The sequence below is a fragment of the Telopea speciosissima genome, chromosome 3, assembly GCF_018873765.1.
Source record: "Telopea speciosissima isolate NSW1024214 ecotype Mountain lineage chromosome 3, Tspe_v1, whole genome shotgun sequence".
NCBI lineage: Eukaryota > Viridiplantae > Streptophyta > Magnoliopsida > Proteales > Proteaceae > Telopea > Telopea speciosissima.
The window spans coordinates 67751437-67776016 of NC_057918.1; the positions used below are offsets into that span (position 1 = coordinate 67751437).

Consider the following 24580-nt stretch of genomic DNA (forward strand, 5'->3'; position numbering starts at 1 on the left):
CAATTTAAAAGGGTCCATATGTCTAATCACATGGATTTTAAACAATAAAAAGAGCCTCATTTGTAGTGATTGATGATCTAGTGAACCCACATATGAGGTAGGCCCATAAATCTTTATCATAGTGTTTCCCCCTAGTGAACAATGAACTAACTTTTTTTTTTTTAATATTTTATTTTAAAAAGGTTTTTTTACAAAAAATAATGGGCCTTAAATAGCTTTTGTTGTGGCGCTCCATTCTCCCTCCTACAGAAATTCAAAGATAGATAATAAACTACTCTCCAGAAAGGTTAATAAGAGGAGAAAGCAAAAAGGTAAGGTACTTTTTGGAGAAACTGCAAAATTAAGGGACCTACCTGCAAAACCTACTCAAATACCAGTGACAGTGAGAAAGAGAGAGAGAGAGAGAGAGAGAGAGACAAAAGCGGTAAAGCCAAACCAAAAAGCAAGAAAACCACCTCATCTCTCTCTCTGTAGTTTGTAGTTAGCAGCAGTTTAGGCTCATTTTCTCAAGATCTGTGACTTGTTCTTACTGTCACTCTTTTGCTTCATTGTACCTTATCAAGATCCACTAGTCTTACAAATTGGATCTGTTCTTGTCGCATCAGAGCTAAACCTAAAAGCCCTCTCTGGAAGCTAGCTCAGGTTTCATGGATCTGCAAGCCAACCTGCATTGTTGTTCAAGAGCTAGGATTTCATGACCACATGTTTATTTGGACGTTCTGCGGTCTTTGGAGTCATGCAATTGTTCAGCTCGGAGGCTGAGGGGGATGAAGAGTTGGGACGATGGAATGGGTTTTCCGTGGACCTCTCGGACTGTCTTCTCTACTCTTTCGTCGCATTTGAAATTGAGCTCCGTGTTTTTTTCTGATATGAATTTGATCCAGGCGAAGGAAGATGCTGTCACTGATGCTCCTTCTTCTTCCTCTGCTCAATTTGGTTCCTTATAGTTCCGGTACGGATGCTGATGTGCTTCTCTTGTCATAGTTAATGTTAAAAATTGTTTGCCCACCTTTTACTCTTTATATAGTAGTTGCTCTATTCAGCTATTCTAAACAGTAATTGCCCATTTATTATTTTCCTGAGTTAACTATGGAGTTTGCATTTGGGGAAAGCTTTCTTAAAAAGGATAGAAGAACCAAACTGGGTATCGTTGATTTATTTGAAATGGAAGAAAGGCATTCCACATACATCAGACTTACGTCTTTCCGTCTATAGTGACCATACCACTGTATTTCTAGTTAAAGCAAGTGCTAGAAATGTTTAAATCCTAAAACCGGGACTTGCTCAATGGATAATAGTTCTGGTACCTTTGCTTTCAACATAATGGAGAGCTCTAGCATTCAAAAGAGCGGAGGTGCATCGCACAGTAGGTGAACAATAGAACAAATGGTGTGTATAGGTGAAACAATGACAAGCAAGCTCTGCCTCGTTTTGATTTAGAATTCACATTGAATGATTTCTAATGTGTATGTTGTGAGGATGAACTTGGTCCAATTTAATAGCCGGGTTGGTGAGCGTCATGCTAAACATTTTGTATGATGATGTATGATATGAATTAGAGTACACCAAGTTTCCTAATGCAACATCAGGTAGGGGAATAACTTTCCTCGTCATTCTCTTATAAGCTTCCTAGAAATGTCTGTCCTTAGGTGCTGACAAGTTTGTTAGTTCCTGCTTTATTGCATTAATTTACCAGTGTCCATTTGGTTTCCAGAAATTATGTTTCTCCTTTGCTAATGGATAAAACTGATTTGTTATGGTTTATAATGCTATAATTTGAACTACATTAAGGCCATTAGCCATGGCCTAAAACACTCAAACTCATTATTTCACTACTGTAACCCTGGAAACAACATCCTTATGTACTCTATCAATCTTTTAGCTAGAAAATCCGTTCCTACCTATAGTTGATCTTAAGAACCTGCAACAAAACACGTCCCACAACAACTACCTCCTTATAAGGGATGTAAATGGATTGAATATGGATCAGATGTGATCGGATCCAGATATCGCCTGACCGGATACAGATATCCCTAACCGGATACGGATGTGATTCAAATTCAGTTTTTCGACTATCCGTTTACATCCCTGACTTGTGTAACCCAGATCTTCCTTTCCCGGCAGATATGATTTGCTCACAATCCATGTCTCTCAGTTGTCTTAGCTATTTCCTCATCTCTACAACCTGTCGAACCTTCAAGAACTCTCAGGCCTCAATATCATTAGATATTTAATTTTTCATTATTAGTTGATATCTAATTGGATAGATTTTGTTCTAGAGTATCCGAATTCGTATCCGAATATCCTCTGATGAATACAGATGCCTCTAAATGGATATGGATGCAAATCAAATTCGGATTTTCAACTATCCGTTTACATGCCTACTTATAATCCATTGCATAAACAATCCTATTTCTGTACGTTGATTTTTACTACTTTACCTCATTTTTTTTTTCTTTACTTCACTCCAATCTGATTTCCTTGGTTTCCTACAGTGAGTCGTCTTTAGTCATTGGTAGACAATAAATTGAGAGATTATCCTGTTCAACCCTGTTCCTCTATCATAAATTACTTGGACACCCCCTAGACTATTGCCCATTTTCTTACAATACCCAACTTTTCAAACCATTACTTGACACCCCCTGAAACCTGACGGTATTAGTCTGCTGTTAGTGTTTAAATGGAAATGTCCATTTTACCCTTATCACCTATTCAATTGAAAACAGCGAAGTTACCAATTTACCCTCTCTATGCTCTTTTTCTTTTTCTGTAACTACACTTCAGCTGTAGAGGGAGGATGGAACCTCACCACTGTCACCATCAACGCATGACGTGACGGAATTCGAACCACCGCAAGACAAACCAGGTGTTTTTTTTTTTTTGGATTCTTGATTTCTCACCCTTTCTGTTCTTCTTCTTTTACTCCTTTTTTTTTTGTTTTTTTTTTCAATCGGTGGAACCCTAGAGGGAGGGAGGGGTCGAATGAAGTTGCAGAAAAAAAAAAGAAAAAAAAGAAACAAAAGGGAGGGTGATAACGCTGGGATCAAAGGAATGGGATGGGTCAGAGTTTTATGGTCTTGAAGCTGATAGCGAAGCAACAATTAACACTTCCTTGAATCTAATCAAAATCCTTGATCTTGGGTTTAGGGGTTTAGTATTGGGAAGGTTTAGAGAGGAGGAGAAACCATGGCTCGACAGTTCCTATAGGATTCTTCTGGGGCCGCCAGCTCAAGAGTTGCAGAGAGTGATTTCAGATGGAATTGAAGGAAAAAAAAGCTATTACCTATTAACATGCAGAGAGTGATTTCAGATGTAGGATTTCTTCTGAGTGATTTCACTCACCCTCACTTGCTTTGTTTGCTAACGCAGACATGGAAGATCCTTCAAAAGATAACCTTTAATGCATCAATGACCTTCTCTCGTGACAAAACCCTACATAAAACTAGAAACCCATTTTAATAGCTCAAGAACCAGTTCCGATATACACAGAATCAAGAGAAGAGAAAGAGATATTATCATGGGGCTTTTCATGGGCTTTTGATGAATTTGAAAACCCAGTTGGGGTTTTGAGTGCGCTTGTGTCTCAGCACTTCTGATAGGAGAAGAGTTTATTGGATGTTTTTGCTGCTTCTGGTACTGTTTCTTTCCTATGTTTGATCTTCATCGCATACTCTACAAAGATGTGGTGCCCATTTGAGTTTTTTCTCCGAGGTTTGATTATTTTAAATTAAGATTTGTGTTGCTAGGGGCAGGGGTGGAGAGGAGGATGGCGGCGGGGTGGCGTGAATTTCAGGGGGTAGGGGTGGGTTGCAGACTTGTAGCAAGAAGTGTGGTTGCAGGAAGAAGAAGAAGAAGAAGAAGAAGAAGAAGAAGAAGAAGAATTGGTAAAATGCAGGGGGGTGTTCAAGTAATTGTTTGAAAAGTTGGGTACTTTAAGAAAACGAGCAATAGTCTAGGGGGTATCCAAGTAATTTTCCCTTGTATTTTTATAAATTCCTATTTCCTTGCTTGGTTGAAGATCATGCATTCAAGGGACCATTAATTGACGCCCATTAACATATCTATATAAGTAAATGAACGGTATCCAAATGAGCTTACCAGCTGGCTTCCACTTTCTTTACTCCCCACCTATTCAAAAGGGCGTACCCAGTGCACAAGGCACCCGGCCACTGTGGGGTCTGAAGAGGGTCATAATGTACGCAGCCTTGCCCTTGCTTTCGCAAAGAGGCTGTTTCTAGACTCGAACCCGTGACCACTTGGTCATAATGGAGCAATCTTACCATTGCACTAAGGCCTGCCCCTACTCCCCACCTATTCCAATTATCATTGAAATATTTATGAGGTCATATTGGGCAGTTAAGAAGTGTCAGATTGGGAAGCTATGTGTAGCAGAGATGAGGATATTAAGATGGATGTGCGGAAAAACTAGGAAGAATAAAGTTAGGAATGAGCGTATTAGAGCTGACTTGGGAGTCGTCCCAATCATTGGCAAGTTGTGAGAGAGTCGTTTGAGGTGGTATGGTCATGTTCAATGGAGGCCTAGGGACGTCCCAGTATGGAGGAGCGATATGATTCCGATTGAAGGATTTAAAAGAACTAGGGGTAGGCCTAAAATGACCATAGGAGAAGTTGTGAGGAAGGACATGCATAGTATAGGTCTTTTGTACCAAGTATGACCTCAGATAGAGCCTTCTGGAGGGCAAGGATCCATGTAGCAGACCCCATTTAGCTGAGATTATCCTGACTTGCTGGGCTGTGCCTATTTCCTCTTACTCTCAGCTTTCAGCTTTCATTTTTCTTTTTATTTTCCTTTTTCCACTTGTCATTTTACATTTTTCATCTCGCATCTCTTTCCCCATCTTTTTTTTTTGCTTTCAGACCTTAGTTTCCGTACTTTGTTTTGTTGGATCCATGTAGCCGACCCCATTAAGTTGGGATAAGGCTGAGTTTGTTGTTGTTGTTGTTGTTGTTTTGTATTGAAATATTTATGAGGTCCATTTGATGTCTTAGTAGGGGGTAAGGCTGCATACATTTGCCCCTCCCAGACCCTGCAGTAGCGGGAGCTTCGTGCACTGGGACGCTTTTTTTATTTTATTTGATTTCATAGTACTTCATATGGATTGGGGAAGTGACACTTATCGCTTTCTTAGAAAGAGAGTGAATGTTGCTTGGGTTTAAAAAAGGGGATGAAGGATTGCCTGAATGAAGGCCTTTAGAGAACTCAAGCAATATTCTTGACAATTTTTCCCTGGCATTAAGTGCAATTTTTAATGCACCACTAATTCAATTAGTCTCAATGAATCAGAGAGTAGCTTAGTGTCATTTTCAAATGCCTTGGGGGTTTGTATTGTTTCATTGTTGTCTCTTTTTTATGATTTTTTTTCCTGATAGTTTTTTCCCATGAAATTGTTATTTATCAAATGAAAGAAAAATTCCCTGGCTGCCGACTTGAGGAGTTTGATATGGATAGATTGACACTAGATGATTTCCACTATCAGACCTATGGGCAATCAAAAAGTTTGCCAATGATTAGGTGCTTTAACTAAAGCTGAGACCAATATCTAACCATTGTTGCAAAATGCAAAGATACTTTTAAGTTGTCAGATAATGCAGGTCTAAATGTGTATATGCTTAACTGGACAATGATTTTCTGCTACTTCCTATTTAACTTGAAAGAAAATTAGCAAAATCTATGACACTGCTCTTACCATGTGATTCAATAGGTGCAAATCTCAATTCTCAAGTGAAGATCCATGGTGCTACTCTTACCATATAAGACTCATTCAGTTTCTGGCTTCTTGTTCTTGTATTCATCTACTTTAATGGAAACCAAAAGTAGCTAATGAGTTGGGTGGATGATTGGCAAAACAAGCGGTTGTGACTTGTTAGACCATGTTTATGTTTTGCAGATGATTTGCCTTAATGAAAGGGATGTTGTAATAATCTATAGGGCTATGAGATCCATGGGTTCTTATGTCTTTCTCTCTTTTTAATGTTGTTGTATCTCTAGTTCGTATCTTTTTCTTTTCCTTTTTCAATAAATTGTGGTTATCAAAAAAGGAAAAAAGTTCTAAAGAAAAGGCTCTATAACTTTAGTTATCATATTTGTTTAATTGATTACTAGAAGATTGAGGACTGAGTTGGAAATTCATATCAGACATTGGATCTGTCTTTTTATTAGTGCTTTTAGTGCAAGAAGAAGCAAAAGGAGGTAATTTTTTTGGATTTTTTCCCCTAAAGTAAGTATTAGAATGTGCTTCTTTTATTTCATGAAACCAATATATGTGTTTTTTTTTTCTTTTTTTGGCATCCACTACTACATATAAGCTTGTCACCTTCTGTACTGCCAAACCAACCAATGTCTAGGAGAAAAATGTCAGATAAGCGTGGTAAGTGCAAATTTTTGACTGTCTTCCTTAGGTAATCAACCACTACTCCATATAATCTTTTTTTTTTTCATGGATGCCTTGTCTTGATGGTCTGCCTATTACCTATCCCTGCCCCCCCCCCCCCCAAAAAAAAAGAAAAAAAGAAAAAATAAAAAGGAAAGAGGATCTGTGGATGGCCCACCTAGTCTAATAATAATAAAGTGTTTGCATTATTATGGAGTTTTTTTCCTTTTAGTTCAAGCTGGATTATACAAATAAGTAAAGAAAGAAGATCCAGTTTGTATAATCCAGCTTGAGGGGGAGTGTTGAAGTACTGTTCATGTGACCATATTCACGTGAATAGTGATTTGGTTGATATGTGTATCTTCTAATTTCCTAGTCCTAGTTGGAGTCCCAGTTTCTAATTATGTCAAGTCTTAATTCTACTGTGAGTTGTGTTAGTCTTAGTTTCAGTTTGAGTTGTTAGTTCTAGTTCTTTTCCTATTGTAACTTGGAATCCTATCATGATTAGGAGTTCCCCTTTTTATTGTAATTTGAGATTATAAATACAAGCATTATGAGGGAGACTGATAAGTTTAACAGTTCTCTCCTCTTCTTCATCTTTTTTTCTCTCTCAAGTTACTGGTTATAGGTCCTAGGTTTTCTACATGGTATCAAAGCAGGCAGGGGTCACGGTATCGAGTCCCCCTGGGAGCGGATAGGTATTAAAAAATTATTTATCCACCCGTGTCCCCTTTTGGATAGTCCGCCGTGTTAGAGCTCCTGTATGATATACATATTGTTTCCTCCCTTTCCTACAAGGTCGGCCTTTTAGAGGAAGCGGTTCCAACATGGTATCAGAGCTAGGCAACTAGTGACTGATTCTCTCCAAGATTGCCGTTTTGAGAGTCATTTAGGGTTTCTTGTTTTTAGAAAGAAACCCTAATTCATCGAAGAAGAAGAAGAACTAGGGTTTCGTACATTGAGTTGCTGATTTGATTTGCTCTGCTCAGGTTCTGATCTGCCTTTTTGGAGATCTATTTTCTGCAGTGTGTTTTTTTGGAATCGATTGCTGTTCTGTTTGAAGATTCCTTGGAAATAGATCAAGGTTAATATTGGGAACAGCTCTATTTTTTTCTAGCCAGTTTCAGATCTGGTTTTTTGTTTCCTGCTGCAAAAGTTTGTTTGATCGATTAAAGGTTGAAGATTGATATGTTGTATTGCTTTTCTCCATGAGCTGCTGCTGTTTCTGATCGAAGCATCAGTTTCTGCCTTTTGATTTGTCTGATATTGTTATCAATAGCTTCATGTGCTGATTTTTGCTTCGATTGTTGGTATCGATTTGCTCCTTATCTCGCTGCTAGTTTGTCGGAGGAGGAAGACAGGCCACAATATTCTTCTTCCTGTTTTTGCAAAGTCCGCCAGCAACTCCTTGAACATAACGTGACTGACTAGGTTTAAAAGACAGCCACGTTACCTTTTTCCCCCTTTCTCTTTCGTGATTCTTCTTCCATTCTTTTATTTATTTTGTTTTTCCCACTTATCTTATTACCCTTTAGTCTTTCCTAAATTACATATTGCCATTAGTTCGTTTCCTCTTCCTAGTTTACCCTTTCTATTAAGGAGTTGATTTATTTTCCAATTTAGTCCCCTTTCAGTAATTTTAATTCCCATTATGTCCCACTGCTTCTTCAATTATCCATAGCCCCCTTGAAAATTCTGGTTATTTACCAAATTACCACTCTCCATAGCCATTATTTTACTTATTGCATCCCATTGCTTTTTGTTTACCAAAAAGCCCTTGCAAAATTCTGATTATTTACGGAACTGCCATTACTTTTTCATCCATTCCCCTATTTGACTACCCAATTGACCCTTGAAAATTCTGGTTTATTACCAGTTTGCCCTTTGGCTTGGATTATATTTAAAAGTGGATTTTCACCAAATTACAGCCATACCATCCTTTTTTCCAACATCGTTCCCTTTCAATAATTCTAATTCCCTTCATATCTCATACCTTTGGTATTTACCCATAACACCTTTGGAAACTTCTGGTAAATTACAATTTTGCCATTCCTTCCTTTTTAATTACCCATGGCACTTGAGGGGGGAGTGTTGAAGTACTGTTTATGTGACACTATTCACGCAAACAGTGATTTGGTTGATATGTGTATCTTCTATTTTCCTAGTCCTAGTTGGAGTCCTAGTTTCTAATTATGTCAAGTTCTAATTCTACTGTGAGTTGTTAGTTCTAGTTCTTTTCCTATTGTAACTTGGAGTCCTATCATGATTAGGAATTCCTAATCTGATTAGGAGTTCCCCTTTCTATTGTAATTTGAGATTATAAATACAAGCATTATGAGGGAGACTGATAAGTTTAACAGTTCTCTCATCTTCCTCATCTTTTCTTCTCTCTCAAGTTATTGGTTACAGGTCCTAGGTTTTCTACATAAAGTTAAAACAAAATAAAGAACTTAAGCAAGCATCAGGAATTGTTCCTTTATACCATTCTGGTCAAGGATTGCAAATCATCTTCTGGTTGGATATATATAGTATAATTTTGTTATTAACTATTAACTGCATGTATGCACTATGTGCAGTTCTTTTTTATGGTATTAATCCTGATTGTTGTTTGTGGCATTTTTTGCTATAATTTTCTTACAGGAAGAGAATATTCATCTGATAACTCAGGCTCATTCTGGTTTTTCCAAGGGCAGTATTCCTCACATACACCGACTGTAATAGCCATTCAAGGTGTTGTTCCAGATTTTCTGATAAATATGCATGAAAAGCTGAAAAGCTACTGTTGTGGACAATAACTGAGGTTTCTGGATTTCTTTTTGCAGCAAGATCATTGCCACCAAATCTGGCATTTGCTTTATCAAAACCACCCCAAATATGGAGGGTTGAACATTCTTTTGGACCATCATCTTTGCCTGCTCCTTCAACATCTGGAGGTATTTGATGAGTGATCATAACCTTTACTCCATGCCTTTGCATTTTGGATTTTCATTAATGATAAATCCATCTTTTCAGGCCCTGTTACCAGTCCTAGCAGTACTCCGTCATTGAGGCCTCATCGTCATCATCATCATCATTGGAAGAGACCTCATGCAGTTTCACCATCCCCATCTCCTGTATCAGGTGGTCAATGTTTGAAAATCTTGTTGAAATTCTTTACTTGTCAGAGTTTTACTATTTCATTGATTTAATTAGGAATGCTTCGACATTGCAACCTTTGGCAGGTTGTGATCAAATCACTTGTGGGGAGCCACTTACTTCAACTCCCATTGGTTCACCTTGTGGCTGTGTATTACCTATGAAAGTTGAACTTCATCTAGGTGTAAGTCTATATGAATTCTTTCCTCTTGTTGTAGAGCTAGAGATTGAGGTTGCCACAGGTACATATCTGAAACAAAGTCAAGTAAAGATAATGGGTGCTAGTGCATATATTCAAGATCAAGGGAAAACAGTGGTAGACATTAACTTGGTCCCACTAGGGGAGAAGTTTGATAGTACGACTGCTCTACTAACATATGAGAGATTTTGGCATAAGAAAATGCCAATTAATGCAACTCTTTTTGGTGATTATGAAGTGATATACATCAAATACCCTGGTAATAACCTTGACTCCCTTGACATTTTTTTGCTTCTCCTTTGGGTGTGTGCTAGTGTAATCTCTGAAAATGTCATTGTCAGGGCTTCCCTCTTCACAACCATTGGAGGACTCCCTCGGTCCTGTTGGAAGCGGAGACCATGAAAACCCTATCACGGCAAATTTTCGTGGCAAGAGTCAGAAGATGAATGCTGGAACGATTGCCATTATTGCTTTGTCTGCATTTGTGCTCTTCTTGATATGCCTTGGCGTGGTCTCCATCCTCTTGAAATGCAAGAAAGTTGGAAGAACATCAACATCTGTTGGGCCTGCAACAATATCCTCCATTACCAAAAGATCTGGTAAGATATCATGGTTATCTGAACCTTCTAATAGTGGTAGAGTTTGCTATGAAGAGGAATCACTTGGTTGTTTTAGTAGCTCCTGTCTTATTATTTTATTTCTTAAGAATCAGAAAACATAAGAACATTACTGGAACATCATCCTCGTGCTTTTATTCATTTTTTATTTTCAAGTGTCATTGAAATAACATCTTTGTATTGATTTAAGTAATCTTCAAGTTGTTGTGTAAACTATTTAATTTTACTAAAAAAAAAAAAGTTTCTTGCAAATATCAGTGCTCTTAATCTTTCTCCATGACACTAGCTAATATATCTGTTGACTCTAACCTCGCAGTTTAGTAGAACTCTTTTTGTATGTGAACTGAAGGGGCATGGTAGCTTTGTCTTATAAACAAATGTTTCTTGAACTTCTTCCTCATCAAAATGGTTTGCAGCCTTACAGTCAAAGGCTTTATATGTATTCTTTACTGGAAAATGGGAAGAAAAAGAAGTTCCTTTTTCCTTGATGATGAGAATATATGACCAAAAGGTGGAGAGCTGACTGTTTGATTCCTTCCAAAGTTCCAGTAAAATGCAAAATGGGTGAAGTCCAACCCTGAGGAGAAAGGGCTCTCATCTACCAGCCTAGTGAGACTGTGATTTGGTTATGTGGGGTTACCATTCATTCTGGACAGCTCTAGAAAGAAAACTCAAATCTTCAATGGACAGTCCAGGAGGAGGTGGGACTTGGGAGACGATCTTACCATGTCTTTTGCCTAAATACACACCTTTTATGAGTCTTTTTTCTGGATATGAGATGATTGGCAATCAGAATATATCTGCGATTGTGGTTCATGTAGACATTGTTCGGTATAATGCTGGGTGCAAATAAATTTGAAGGGTTGTGGTCCACCTTTTGTTAACTGGTAAGTTGTCAGACGGCAGGAACTGCAGGTAAGGAATCATATTGAGTGGACGGCATTAGAGGAGTAGGAGCCACAAGAAATGGCTTGGGATGGCACTGATACACTTGCAGTGGTGCTTTCCGGGGGTAGGACATAGAATCAATAAGAGGAATCAATGAAGGAATAGGCGGAAAATTGTAAGTAGCAGTATCTACAGCACGACTCACAGTAGAAAAGTAAGGAGTATTTTTCAAAAAATGTAACATCAGTATTAATAAAGTGCCGGCGAGTAATAGGCTCATAATTTATTCAAAAAAAAGGTAATAGGCTCATAACATCGGTACCCTTTTTGGGTACAAGAATAATTTAAATAAAATGCACTTGACAGCCGGGGGGGACAATTTATCATTACCTAGGTGCAAATTGTGGACAAAGCAAGTGTAACCAAATACATGAGGTGGCAAGGAAAAAATGAACTAGGGAAAACATTAGATGTAGGAGATTGATTATTAAGAACAGAGGAAGGCGCAATTAATTAAATAGCAAATCGGTTAAAACATCTCTCTAAAAAATTTTTGGCAGTCATATAATTAATAATGACCAAGCTATCTCCAATAAATGTCAGTTTTATCTTTCACCTATTCCATTCTGCTGAGGAGTATAAGAACAATTCGTTTGATGAATCATACCATTCTTAGAATAAAAGGAGAAATTTTCAGTCTGTGTATAATCAAGAGCATTATCCGATCGAAAAATTTTAATAAAACATTAAACTGGGTTTTTTTTTCATTATAAAATACTTTAAAAATCAGATAAAAACTCTCAACGATCTTTCAACAGATACAACCATGTTAAACGAAAATGATCAGGTACAAAAGTGACAAAATAAGAAAAACCTAACCTATTTTTGGCACGACAAGGACCTCAAATATCTGAATGAACTACGGAAAATAACGACTTCCTTCTAGATTCACTATAAGAAGGAAAAGAAGAACGATGATGCTTCCTGAGTTCATAGGCTTCGCATTTAAGATGAGACACTAACTTGCAACTTGGGACCATATGCTGAAGTTTGGACGACGACAAATGACCTAACTGATGATGCCAGTATGCCACTGAAGAGGAGAAGCACTACTAGAAGATGTAACAATAGTCGTAGAAGACGGATCATAATTGAGGTAGTATGGGCCATTATTCTCAGTTCCATCAATCTTCTTCTTTGTCTGAAGATCTTGGAGAACACAATAGGAAGGGTAGAACGTAACAGAGCAGTTTAATATTTTGGTAAATTAACTAACAGATAAAAGATTTAAGGGTAATTGAAGCACATGAAGACAACGAAGAATAAGGTGAAACTGTAGCATGACCAATCACCTGGGTGGAAGACCCATTAGCAAGAACACATGATTTGCATCGACGATTAAGCCATAATCAACTTTTAAAAATTCCTCGATCCAAATCTTTTTATCAAAATAACCATCGGGAATCACATAGTCAATCGGCTCATGGAAGAGATATCATCAGGATCTTCTGATGATCGTCGATAAACAACATCTCCTAGATTGGAATCTGAGTGGAGGACTTGACATCTTCAATTGGACCTTCAATCAATTTATCAGATTCAATCTCATTCGGCGGAGCTTCATTGTTCGACTCTTCATGGGTAATTTCAGTTGTAGGCTCATGGGAGAGGACTTCCTCTTCATTTTGCCATAAGAACTTCAAATACTTTCTTGTTGAATTTTTCAAGGCTTCTTCTAAAGTCCTCACGATCAACATGTAGCTCTTCAATTTGAACACTCAGATGCTCCTGGTATTGAAATAGTGAGTCACAAAGATGTTGCGTTGCTTTGATACCAATTTAGCGCAGGTTGGAAGGCTAAGATCTGAAATAGATCAGATTCTGGTTTAGGGGTAGCAAAGGGGTGCCGCAGGGATGAGGAAAGATGATGGGTCAAATTCAAGAAGAGAAGAAGAAGATGATTGGTTGAAAGTTAACGAAGATAAGGGGAAGAAAATATGTGAGAGAGGGTAGGAGAGAGAAAGAACTCACCAAAACGTGAGAGGGGGGAACGCATTGCTTGGGCCAGCAAGGCTTTAGTGTCATTTCTTCAATGCAATCTCAATGTTACATTCATTGGCTACAAAAGTAGTATTTAAAGAAAACGTAACTCTTGACTAAATAAATCCTAGAAACTAACTTCAAGAAAATCAATTCTTATTTCTTAGCACACAACTATTGGACTCCCTAGACTAATAACTCATCTAGAAACTAATACCAATAAAGTATTAAAGACTTGGACTTTAACTCTTAAACTCCTAGTCTAGGAATTTAAATAGTTACTGTAAATTTAAATAAAGAAGAAGAAGAAAGAAGAAGAGAGAAGAAGAGAAGAAGAGAAACTGCACAATTGGGGTTGCAGCCGTAACACTAACTGCCCCCAAAACATAATATTAATAGGTTAAAACCAAAAAATACACAAAGACAAAACTACCCCCAAATATAGAGAAATCGTGAATAGGCCAGCGTTAGCCTATTCACGATTCCTCTTTACTCCCCCTCAAGTTGGAGCATAGATGTTAATCATGCCCAGCTTGGTACAAATGTAATTCACTCTCATACTTCCCAAAGACTTGGTGAACAAGTCAGCAAGCTGCTCCCCAGTGTGAATATGGTGAGGGGAAATAATCCCTTGCTGCAGCTTCTCACGAACAAAATGACAATCGACCTCAATGTGTTTCGTTCTCTCATGAAACACCGGATTCTCAGAAATATGAATGGCAGCCTAACTGTCACACCACAACAGCATAGGAGAATCATCACCAAATCCAAGTTCAGTCATCAACTGCTTAATCCACATTAGTTCACACGTGCCATGAGCCATGGCCCGATACTCCGACTCAGCCTATTCACGATTCCCCTTTACTCCCCCTTACTCCTAATAGTTACATTAGTTATTAATATACCTAGGAATATGAAAAGACAAGTGCCGAAAGAAAAGAAAAGACACATAACTAGAGACTCTAAAATTTTGGAAGCTTCAAGGATTGGACTACATGGGCCCCACAATCAAGAGAAACGCCTGGCCAACATATACCACGGCTGGGCTTAGTTCTTGGCCCTGCAGTTTGGGTCTAGTTCTGATGTGTACCAAAACAGCATGAGGGATCTTCTTCAGGCTTGATACTGAATCAGGATCGAAGCTGGTGGTTGCATAATGCTCTGATACCATGTAGCAATATCAGATCAATAAACAATCAATAGAAGAAGGATAGAAGGTGAGAAGAAAAGAGAAGAAAGGAGGTGAAGGTGAAGAAGAGATCAATGAAGGGAAGGAGAAGTCCCACGGTAGGTTTGAAGTACCACCTACCGTGAGCACCGTGCATTATATAATATGTGGAAATAATTACAAGGATTAAACTACCTCCAATTAGTATAAAACATGACCAACGTACCCTTACCTTATTTAAAACATAAGAAACTAAGCTCCAAACTACCCCTACCTATAGGAGTAAATACACTGATCTCAAGTTCTCAACAAAGACAATTAGAGAAATAAAGCAAATCGAGATTTTCACAAAATTAGGTTTACGTTGATGGTGTCAGTAAAAGGAAGTGTATGGTAAGGTTGAAGGCAGAAGGTTAGAGTTAGTATGAAACAAGAGTTAAAACTTGATATTTAATGGGGTGGGCCTAGAAACTAAGTGTTGGCAGAATCGTAGGTTAGAAAGAGAGAATTAGAGAATAGAATGTATGTTATTCATTGATAGGTAAACCCCTCTATTATACAAATGGACTGAAATAAACATAATTACCCCTAACTAGCTGACTCTATAAGAGCAGCAACTTAATCCTAATATCATAAGAATAAATCTACCCCAAAAGGATTAGAATACCCCCACGGTATTCTGCAACACTCCCCCTCAAGCTGGATTATACATATAAGTAAAGAAGGAGGATCCAGCTTGAACTAATAAGAAAAAAAACCTCCATAATAATGCTAACACTCCCCCTCAAGTTGGCGCATACAAGGCACCGATGCCCAACTTGAACAAAACGGGAAGAAATAATGTTGTAGCAGAGTCCAGCTTGACAGATGAATGCAGCTCCCAAATAAACCTTCAAGAACTTAAAAAATAGATCTTCAAAACTTGAACAAACATGATCAGCAAACCAGGACTAAAATTTCTTCCAAAAAAGGCAGCTTTCAACAATCTTCAATAGCTATCCAGTGATGAATCTCAGATTGTCATAGTGACATAAAATCTTGAAGTGAAAGACTAGGGCAGCAAGCAGCGGAATAAACTAAATCAGGCAGCAAAAACAACTGAATCAACCCAACTGTAAACCCTCATATAGGCTGGCAACAACCAAATATCTTCAATACTTTAATACTTTAATCTCCCCCTTAAGGCAAACTTAACCCAATAACAAAGGATACCCAATGGCAATGGTGGAAACACTGATCTTCTATGTTTTGCACAAAGTGTTCCTGCAAGTTCTGCTTCTGCAATATCTGCAGGTGTGCTGTACATAATCTCCCCCTCACGTGTAGTAGTACATGTGGACATAACAGAGATGATGAATGAGATAGTGCAAAAGGATAACCTTCCAGAGTTCTCCAAAGGTGCTATGGGTAATGGAAAAGAGGAAGTAATGGCAAAGTAGATTATACCATAAACTTCCAAAGTGGTTATTGGTAAATGCCAAAGGTATGGTATGGGAGATGAGTAAGGGAAAAAAATGGAGTGGGATAAAGAACCATGGACAAAAATAGCGCAACACAGTAATCTTCAACCTTTTTCAATCGATCAAACTAACTCTGAAACACCAATCTCCAATGATCAGATCTGAATTAAATACAAAAAACATGTCTGATTTGTTATAAGGAGAAGGCACCATTCTTCAAAACTTGATCGATCTTCACACAAGGAAGAACCAGTGTGCTAAATTCCAATCTATAAACTCCCATATGCTGAATAGAACTGATGAAGATATCTGGGCAGAATTGATGTAAAAAGCTTCTTGAAAACTTGGATCAGTCTTGAGTTAGTGAACAATGCTAGGATCAAGCTCTCACAGTAAACTGGACATAAACTTGTAGAAAAGCTTCACACAACTGAATAGATTCGTAGTCGCAACCAATAAACATGGAACACATTGTTGTAATGCCAAATAAACTGATCTCCAGTGTAGTAGGTTCGAGTCTTCAACAATGAAAGAAATTCGATCTCCAACAGTAGGATATTCAGTCTCAAGAACAGGGCAGCAGTAGTCCTTATAAAGGCAGCAGTAACATATCAACCAGTCATGTTTACAGAAGCCAATCAATAGAACCAGCAAGATATGTGGTAAAGCTCGATAGAACCAGCAAGTATAAGATAAATAACTCAGCAGATCCAATAGTAAGTGATGCAGCCAGCCACATAGGAACTAGAAAAAAATAGTTTGATTGATGTAGAAGGTAACCATAAGGAAGAAACCTGAATTTTGTTAAAAAACTCCATGAATGATGCTGAAACTTGGGTCGAATACTCCTCTGATGGTGATAAAACACTCCTCAAAAAATCAGCAAGAGAGGACTGCCCTAACCCTTAGATCGATTATAGTTAGGGTTTTGTAAAAACCCTGAAACTTAAGATCGATTGGAGGGTAGGGGGCTTCAAAAAACTGATGATGACTTGTCAAAGTGTGATGATTTCAGGTAATAGATGCTGTCCTCAACTGCTTGAATGGATCTCCAATACGAACAACCAATCTCTTGTAGTGTTTGAGACTTGATCTTCAAGAGGGAGAAACACCCACAAGTGCAGAAAAAAATAGGGCAGCAGCTATCTTAGGTAAAATACTTCTTCATGCCATGAATAATTGAAGTAGATTGCTTCTCTTGATGGTAGAAACACCTACAAAAAATTACAGCAGCAGCAAACAACTCTAACCCAAAAATCGATGTGTCAGGGTTTTGTAACACCCTGAAAGTAGAGATCGATTGGGGTAGGGGTCTTCTAGAAAACTTGGATAGGTGCAAGATTGAGGTCGAGTGGTCCTAGTAATGGAAGTAATCAGCCCTCCAAAAATCAACAAAAGCTAAAACCTGTAACCCTAAATTCGATTGGAGTAAGGGTTTTGTCAAGGTTTTTAGCAAGTAACCAGATTAAAAGGTTAAGGAAGCTTTGCTGTAAAAATTAAGCCAGCCATCAGAAAGGGTCCAAACTCAGGTCGAGTGGGGCTTATAGTAGTAGAGAATCACCCCCCAAAAATCAGCTGCATCTGAAAGGAGGAACCCAAAAAATCGATTGAGTCAGGGTTTTGAAAAAACCCTGATAAAGGAGATCGATTGGGGTAAATCAAGGCTGGGAAAGAAAAGAAAGGAGAGTAGATGGAAGATGGTAGAAAGGTGCTAGAAAGGTTGCATAGGAGGCTCCAACAATGGAGGATCAGCCTTCTTGAGTGAGAGGAATCTGATCTTTAAGAAAATTCTGGAAACCTTCAAGTTGCATGTATGGTTCCAGCAGAATTTTAATGGAAAAAAATAGATAAGATGGAGGAGGGCAGCAACTAAATCATTGGTTTAGGTTTTACCTCATTAGTGCTGCTCCCTTACAAGGATGAGAAGAAGAAAACCAGAAGAAGGTGAAACCGAGAAAGAGAGAAAGGAGGGTTTTTTCTTTCTTTCAAACCTAGATCAAACTTGGCTTTGATACCATGTTGGCAGAATCGTATGTTAGAAAGAGAGAATTAGAGAATAGAATGTATGTTATTCATTGATAGGTAAACCCCTCTATTATAAATAGAGGGGAAAGTTACAAATGGACTGAAATAGACATAATTACCCCTAACTAGCTGACTCTATAAGAGCAGCAACTTAATCCTAATATCATAAGAATAATCTACCCCAAAAGGATCGGAATACCCCCACGGTATTCTGCAACACTAAGCTATACCAAGGTTGGTCGGATATATTTGTCCCAAAAAAAAAAAGGTTGATAGGAAATTTTGCTTTTAATAAAGAAAATTACTAGTGGATAAATAGTTCCCTGATCTCTCAATAGTGCTTTGAGCTTTAAAGGAAATGGCGTCCCTTGATTAAAGCACTATTTTTCAAGACAAAGATGGGATTGAAGGATGGTAACAGCCATAGTTGTCACATCGTCACGGCAATCCAAATCGGTGGAGGGGTGTCATGTCGATATATCGACATGTTGCCCGCCATGGCGATCATATCGACCATGTTTTATTTTCTCTATTTTTAATGTCATTTAGTATGCTATAATATATACCCTATAACATAAAAAATTAACATGGAAGTGTACTACTAATCTACTATGGTTGAATTCATTAAAGTGTAATATCCATTAGTGTATACGAAATCATGGATTATCAAATAATTGATAGCAATAGTCTTGCTGATAATAAAGTTGAAAAATCATGAGAGTTGAGATTTGATTCATATGAAAGTGACTACAAAAGTAATAAAACAAAAAAACAATTACAAGAACGTAATTTATATTGAGTGAATAAAGCTAATAAACAACCCATCTAAATTAAAAAAAAATTGCTGATGTGAATACGTGATGTGTATTAGTCAATAGTGTATTAGTGTTTTCTGTTTGATGTTTTTTTAATTTTTTTTATGTTAAGGAAAAAGCATTAAAAAAAAAATGGTTAAAAAAATTTATTGTTAAAAAATAAAGTTTTATAATTTGAAACAACCATGTCGCCCGATATGGCCATATGTCGTGGTATGGCGTCCATGGCGGCACCATGGCGATGACATGGAGGCCATATCGGTCGATATTCTTACATCATCCATATCGGTGGTCGATATGCCCACTTCTCCAGCGATATGACGCCATGGCATCAATATGGCGACGCCATGACCACTATGGTAACAGCATAGTGTTGTTCTATCTTGTCTGTAACTTGATATGGACATTCTGATTGCCACCTCTGCACTCTGCCAAGGTTCTAAATCTTGGTTTTGAGGTCGGTTTTGGCACGCCCCGAAACTGAGATATGCCAGGTTTTGACCATATCGAACCTAGTACTTTCTCCAGGCCAAATCGAAACCTTGATTTTGAGGCCCAAAAGCTGTTTTTTTTTGTCCTAATTTTACTGTGCTACCTATTTTGACATTTTGAGCCCAATCCATGCATTAGTTTCGCATAAAGAACACCCAAAATAGTACTTGTGGTTTTGACCCAAATTTGATAGTGTATACTATTCTTGGAAATGGTATTGAACCAGAATTGTAACATCTTATTTATGCCAAATATCATTTAAGTAAGTATTTTTAATTTGGTATTTCAATTACTTTAAATATTATTCATAAATAAGCAAATACCCCCCATTTGAATCTTGAAGTTCTAAGTACTAACAAGCAGAGAGTTCTAAGTACTAACAAACACCATTTGTAACACCCTTTGGAAAGTTCTCGGAAATTGGTTGATACTTTCCATTCAACCAAACAATGGAAAAGTGCAACTGGTGATTACTTTTTTGCACTTCTTCACACTTCCCTCATTTTCGATCCAAGAAACAGATACCTATAGAATTATGGTACTTCCGATGCCCCTTGTAGTTTGGTAGTCTTGCAGACAAGCTCAGGTTGGAGGCTATTTCTGAACCTGGCTCTGATTCTTCCTCCAATCTGAGCCATCTTTCTGCCCCTTCAGTAAACTCCACCCCTTAACGAAACTAAACTACCATTTTAGGTGTTTTTTTTTACATTCTAAAGTTTCAATATGTTTAGAAATGCTTAATTAGGGTTTCCCTGCTGTATACTTCCTCAACTATAGCCTATTCTAAGTATAATTTACTATTAGAACACACAAAATTCAATAAAATCAACTAAAGTATGCATTATGAAGAAAAATCATTTAATATTATACATTGTCAATGTGTTATAAATACAAGTACATGTGTACAAGTGTTACAAGTAGTCAAGTACAAATATACAACCAAGGTTAAAGCACCCTACAAAACTGTTCCTCCAATTCTATGTCAGCATCACAAAGAGTTCTGGGAAGGCTCGAAAACTTTGGGAAAAAAAGTTACGTCTAAGTTTGCATCTTACACAAATCTTGCTCAAATGCGGCAAATCGTTGTAGTAGATGTGTTGTAGTCTCCAACACTTTGTTCCATAACGAAATGTATGTGATTTGATTAAAAAAATACCATTCTTTTTGGAGTTTTCTCTCTCTAAGGTGAAACCACTCGGAGCTCATGTCGATCGAAACAACTGTTTTGTACTGAAACCGAGTCGAAACTGAAATTTTGGCCGAAATGCAGAAATTTTGGTCGAAACTCTGCATTCCTATTGAGTCGCACCCAGTTACGTTTGTCGTTTCTACCTTTGTCAAAACCGAAATATTCGTGAAATCTCGATGGCTTCAACTGAAATTTAGGACTATGCCCTTGGGTATTTTTTGCTATTTGATTGGAATTACACTCCAACTGTAGACTGAACTGTTCCTTCATCTGCCATTAGTTCTCCACTAATCTAGTCTTGCCTCTTCCTGTTCATGCTATATGGATCTCACTGAGCGTCTTGTGTTTGTCCTCCAAAGTAATTGGAACAAGAAGATTTGTCCTGGTGTCTGATCCTGTTTTAAAGCCTGGGAATCTTTTATATTTTTCAAACCCATTCTTTGATCATTTCTTATGGGGTTTGTATCTAATATGCTTTTTTGGCCAAGGTATGCTCTTTTCACTGCTTCCACCATCAGTTGACCATGATGATATGCAACTTTTTGTTCATTTTTTCCCCGGCTAACCCAAAGTCCCATGTCTTTGGTGCCTTTATTGTTGACAAATTCATGGTCACTTTTTTTTTAAAGGGTGGGGGGCATGCTTCTCCTATTCGATGTTGGTTGTGTAGTAGTCCCATGTCCTTGGTGCCTTTATTGCTGACAAATTCATGCTCACTTTTTTTTTAAAGGGCGGGGGGCATGCTTCTCCTATTCGATGTTGGTTGTGTAGTTCCCTTCGCTTATTATCCGTATTTTTTGTGTGTTCACTGCTCTATCAAATCCCTTCCTAGTGCCCACAACGTTGATCCTGTCCCTTGAATTATGCTTTTTTTTTTTTTTTACTTTTTTTATCTACGACGAATTTTTTGAGAATTATAGAGAATATTATTAAAACCTGAGAGGGGATTCTAGTACAAAGACAATAGTACTACAGTATTTGTTTTTTTTCTCACTAAATATATATTTGCCTCAGAAATATTAGTACATTAACCATATCTCTTCTTCCACCATTTTAAAATGGATTTGTATCTGATCTTTTTTATCAGCAAGCTCTAGGACTTCTTACACAATTCAACCAGAAATAGGGTATGATAGACTGGCTGATTTTTTGATTAGTTTTGTAAACCAAACTAGCACGCTAACATTATATTCTCATTGCAGGCATCGGGTCCATTTTATCTAGTAGCATGGCAAACTCGACAACAGTATCTCTTGTTTCCACCATGGCTACTTGCCTACCCTCTGTGAAGACATTTACTCTTGCTGATCTTGAGAAGGCCACAGAGAAGTTCAGTTCTAAGAGAATTTTGGGTGAAGGGGGATTTGGACGTGTTTACCATGGGATCATGGAAGATGGGACTGCAGTTGCAGTTAAGTTGCTCACAAGGGATAGCCAGAATGGAGACCGTGAGTTCATTGCAGAAATTGAGATGCTAAGCCGATTGCATCACCGAAACCTTGTTAAACTGATTGGTATATGCATTGAAGAACACACCCGTTGCTTGGTATATGAGCTTGTTCCCAATGGCAGTGTTGAGTCCCACTTGCATGGTATATTCTCTACATCACCTTTTGGAAATGCACTTAGCATTGCATGCAGAATTGTGGACTTGTAGCTGATTTGTATTTTTGGTTCAGGTACTGAAAAGATGAAGGGGCCTCTTGATTGGGATGCTCGGATGAAGATTGCCCTTGGTGCAGCAAGAGGTTTGGCATATCTTCATGAGGATTCTAATCCTCGTGTCATTCACCGGGATTTTAAGGCCAGTAATGTTCTATTGGAAGATGACTTCACTCCCAAGGTCTCAGATTTTGGTCTGGCGAGGGAAGCGACTGAAGGAAGTCAACATATTTCCACACGGGTAATGGGAACTTTTGGGTAAGTGAGATACTACTTCCATAACTAGAATATGGTTTCTATGTTCTTACCTCCCCCCCCCCCCCCCCTCCCCAAAAAAAAGAAGTAATTTTTTTATATGCATTTGAGGAATGGGATTGATGTTTGGGCGCTGCTTAATGAAGAGTAGATTCATGAATCTGCAGGTATGTTGCTCCTGAATATGCAATGACAGGGCATCTACTTGTCAAGAGCGATGTCTATAGTTATGGGGTTGTGCTGCTGGAGCTTATTTCAGGAAGAAAGCCTGTAGACATGTCTCAACCTCCGGGACAGGAGAACCTTGTGACATGGGCCCGGCCACTACTGACTAGTAGAGAAGGTCTAGAGCAGTTGGTGGATCCTTCCTTGTGTGGAAACTATGACTTTGATGATATGGCAAAGGTGGCTGCCATAGCTTCAATGTGTGTACACCCAGAGGTGACTCAGAGGCCTTTCATGGGTGAAGTTGTGCAGGCACTGAAGCTCATCTACAATGACACAGATGAGACCTGTGTGGATTGCTGTAGTCATCAGGAGTCATCTGGTCCTGAATGTGAGTTCAAGGGCGACTTTGGCCCTTCTGATAGCAATTGGTGGAATGCAGGTGCAGTAACTCCTCGCTTGACTTACGGCTATGCCTCTTCATTCATAACAATGGAGTACTGCTCAAGTCCACTTGACGAGATAGACAATAGACTATTCTCAACATCAAGTTTGGGTGGGGAAGAAAGGCAATTATCGATTACGCAAAGCAACAGATCAGGCCCTCTAAGAACAGTCCGCAGCAGACCAGCCTTTTATAGATTGAGGAGGGGGAGTATGAGTGAGCATGGGGACCTTCTTTCAAGGCGTGTTTGGAGTGATGGGTATTGGGTTTGAGTCTTCTTTCTACACTATTTTCAAGTGTACAGTTCCAAAACAAGCAGGTGTTTCCTACCTGTGTTTGATTAATGTATTGTAGTAGGTAGTGCTGATTTCCTTTGTTCATGGAGAGAGAGGAGCCATGTCTTCTAATTTTAGAAATGTTGATTCATTGCTACAGATGTTGGAAATGTAATTTAAGCATTCCCTGTATTATATGTCTGTTTAAGTTATTCCGTCATTTGAGTGTTAAATGAAACGATGGATTTCTTTATAATGTTTTGTAATTTGCAAAATGGTAATTCCTCTTGAGTCTTCATTTTCAGACAGCCCAACCATGCATAGCAGCATAACCCCAAAAAAGGGATGGCAGATTAGACGACAAGGGATTACCACGGTGATGGATGAACGAAAGCTTCATTGTCATCCATGTTTTACTAATAGGCTACGTTTTTGGTATGCATTCTTGTAATGCATTCTGAAAATCACAGCAAACACAGCCTTAGTCTTCCTCCCATGATCTTAAATATCCGGATCCACTATTTATTTAACACGTATATTTGTCCTTTCATGTTTTTAACCTCAAAATTGTGTGGGTCCAGGGCAACCCACCCCATGAAGAGATCAATTCTAAACCGTAGTTAAAACAGAATGAATTATGCAGGATGCAGCTCTACTTTGAAAGCGTTTGGAATCGCATAGTGGACTTTTTTAAAATAAGGCTCAGTTTCGTATGATGTTTTTGAAAGCATTATCAGCATAGAATCCATACCAAATGCAATATTAGTTTACCACAAATATGCTTCACTTAACATGATTTGTTCCAACTGATAATTTGCATACTTGTGACAATCTCTATTCAGTTTATATTGTGAATGGGGGTTGCAAGTCAAGGCTTGGAGGGGAATGACTTATATGGCACGGTTATTTGGTTGGTGAAATTCACTTTTTTTTTTTTTAATGATATTCGTGACATTTACTTAACAATTTAATCTTGAAAACAATTTGTTGTCACCAAAGTGGTGAACTAAAGAAGCTGAAATTTCTTCCTAGTTCCTATTGCCCCTTGTCCTATTTTAAAAATTATTTAATATAATATTCAATGTAGGGGTGAAAAAGGGTTTTCAAAATGTTGAAAGTTATATAATATAGTAATTAATGCAATTTTCATTTGAAATGATACGATTCACCTTCATTAAAAAAAAACCTTAATCTAAAAGGTCTAAAAAAGTAAGATTATACTCTTGTTGTAACCTTGGTTACAACAAGATTTTCCCTATAATCTTTATCACATTTAAAAAATTGACAGTACTCATCAGAATTAGTCTTAGTCTATTAATCTTACATGGTTTTCATTGAAGCATTGAACAATCACAATC

The 24580-nt window shown here is 38.0% G+C and overlaps 1 protein-coding gene across 2 annotated transcripts; it reads left to right on the forward strand.

The window, feature by feature from the left end:
• Positions 1-401: 401 nt before the first annotated feature.
• LOC122655656 (receptor-like serine/threonine-protein kinase ALE2) lies at positions 402-23475 on the forward strand. 2 transcript variants are annotated; one of them, XM_043849914.1, is made up of 10 exons: positions 402-952; positions 6306-6389; positions 9033-9122; positions 9215-9325; positions 9405-9512; positions 9614-9985; positions 10068-10325; positions 21623-22012; positions 22100-22340; positions 22505-23475. In XM_043849914.1, exons 1-10 carry the CDS (start codon positions 895-897, stop codon positions 23217-23219), a joined length of 2427 nt encoding a protein of 808 aa, XP_043705849.1. In that variant the 5' UTR covers positions 402-894; the 3' UTR covers positions 23220-23475. The 2 variants fall into 2 exon arrangements, with proteins under 2 accessions (XP_043705849.1, XP_043705850.1); XM_043849915.1 differs by lacking the exon at positions 6306-6389 and having other exon boundaries at positions 403-952; positions 9405-9515.
• The last annotated feature ends 1105 nt before the right edge of the window (positions 23476-24580 follow it).

Coding starts and splice junctions, on each gene's coding strand:
- LOC122655656 (XM_043849914.1), top strand. CDS start 895: ATGCTGTCACTGATGCTCCTTCTTCTTCCTCTGCTCAATTTGGTTCCT. Junction 6,390..9,032: donor AAAAATGTCAGATAAGCGTG/GTAAGTGCAAAT, acceptor ATTTTCTTACAG/GAAGAGAATATTCATCTGAT. Junction 22,341..22,504: donor CGGGTAATGGGAACTTTTGG/GTAAGTGAGATA, acceptor ATGAATCTGCAG/GTATGTTGCTCCTGAATATG.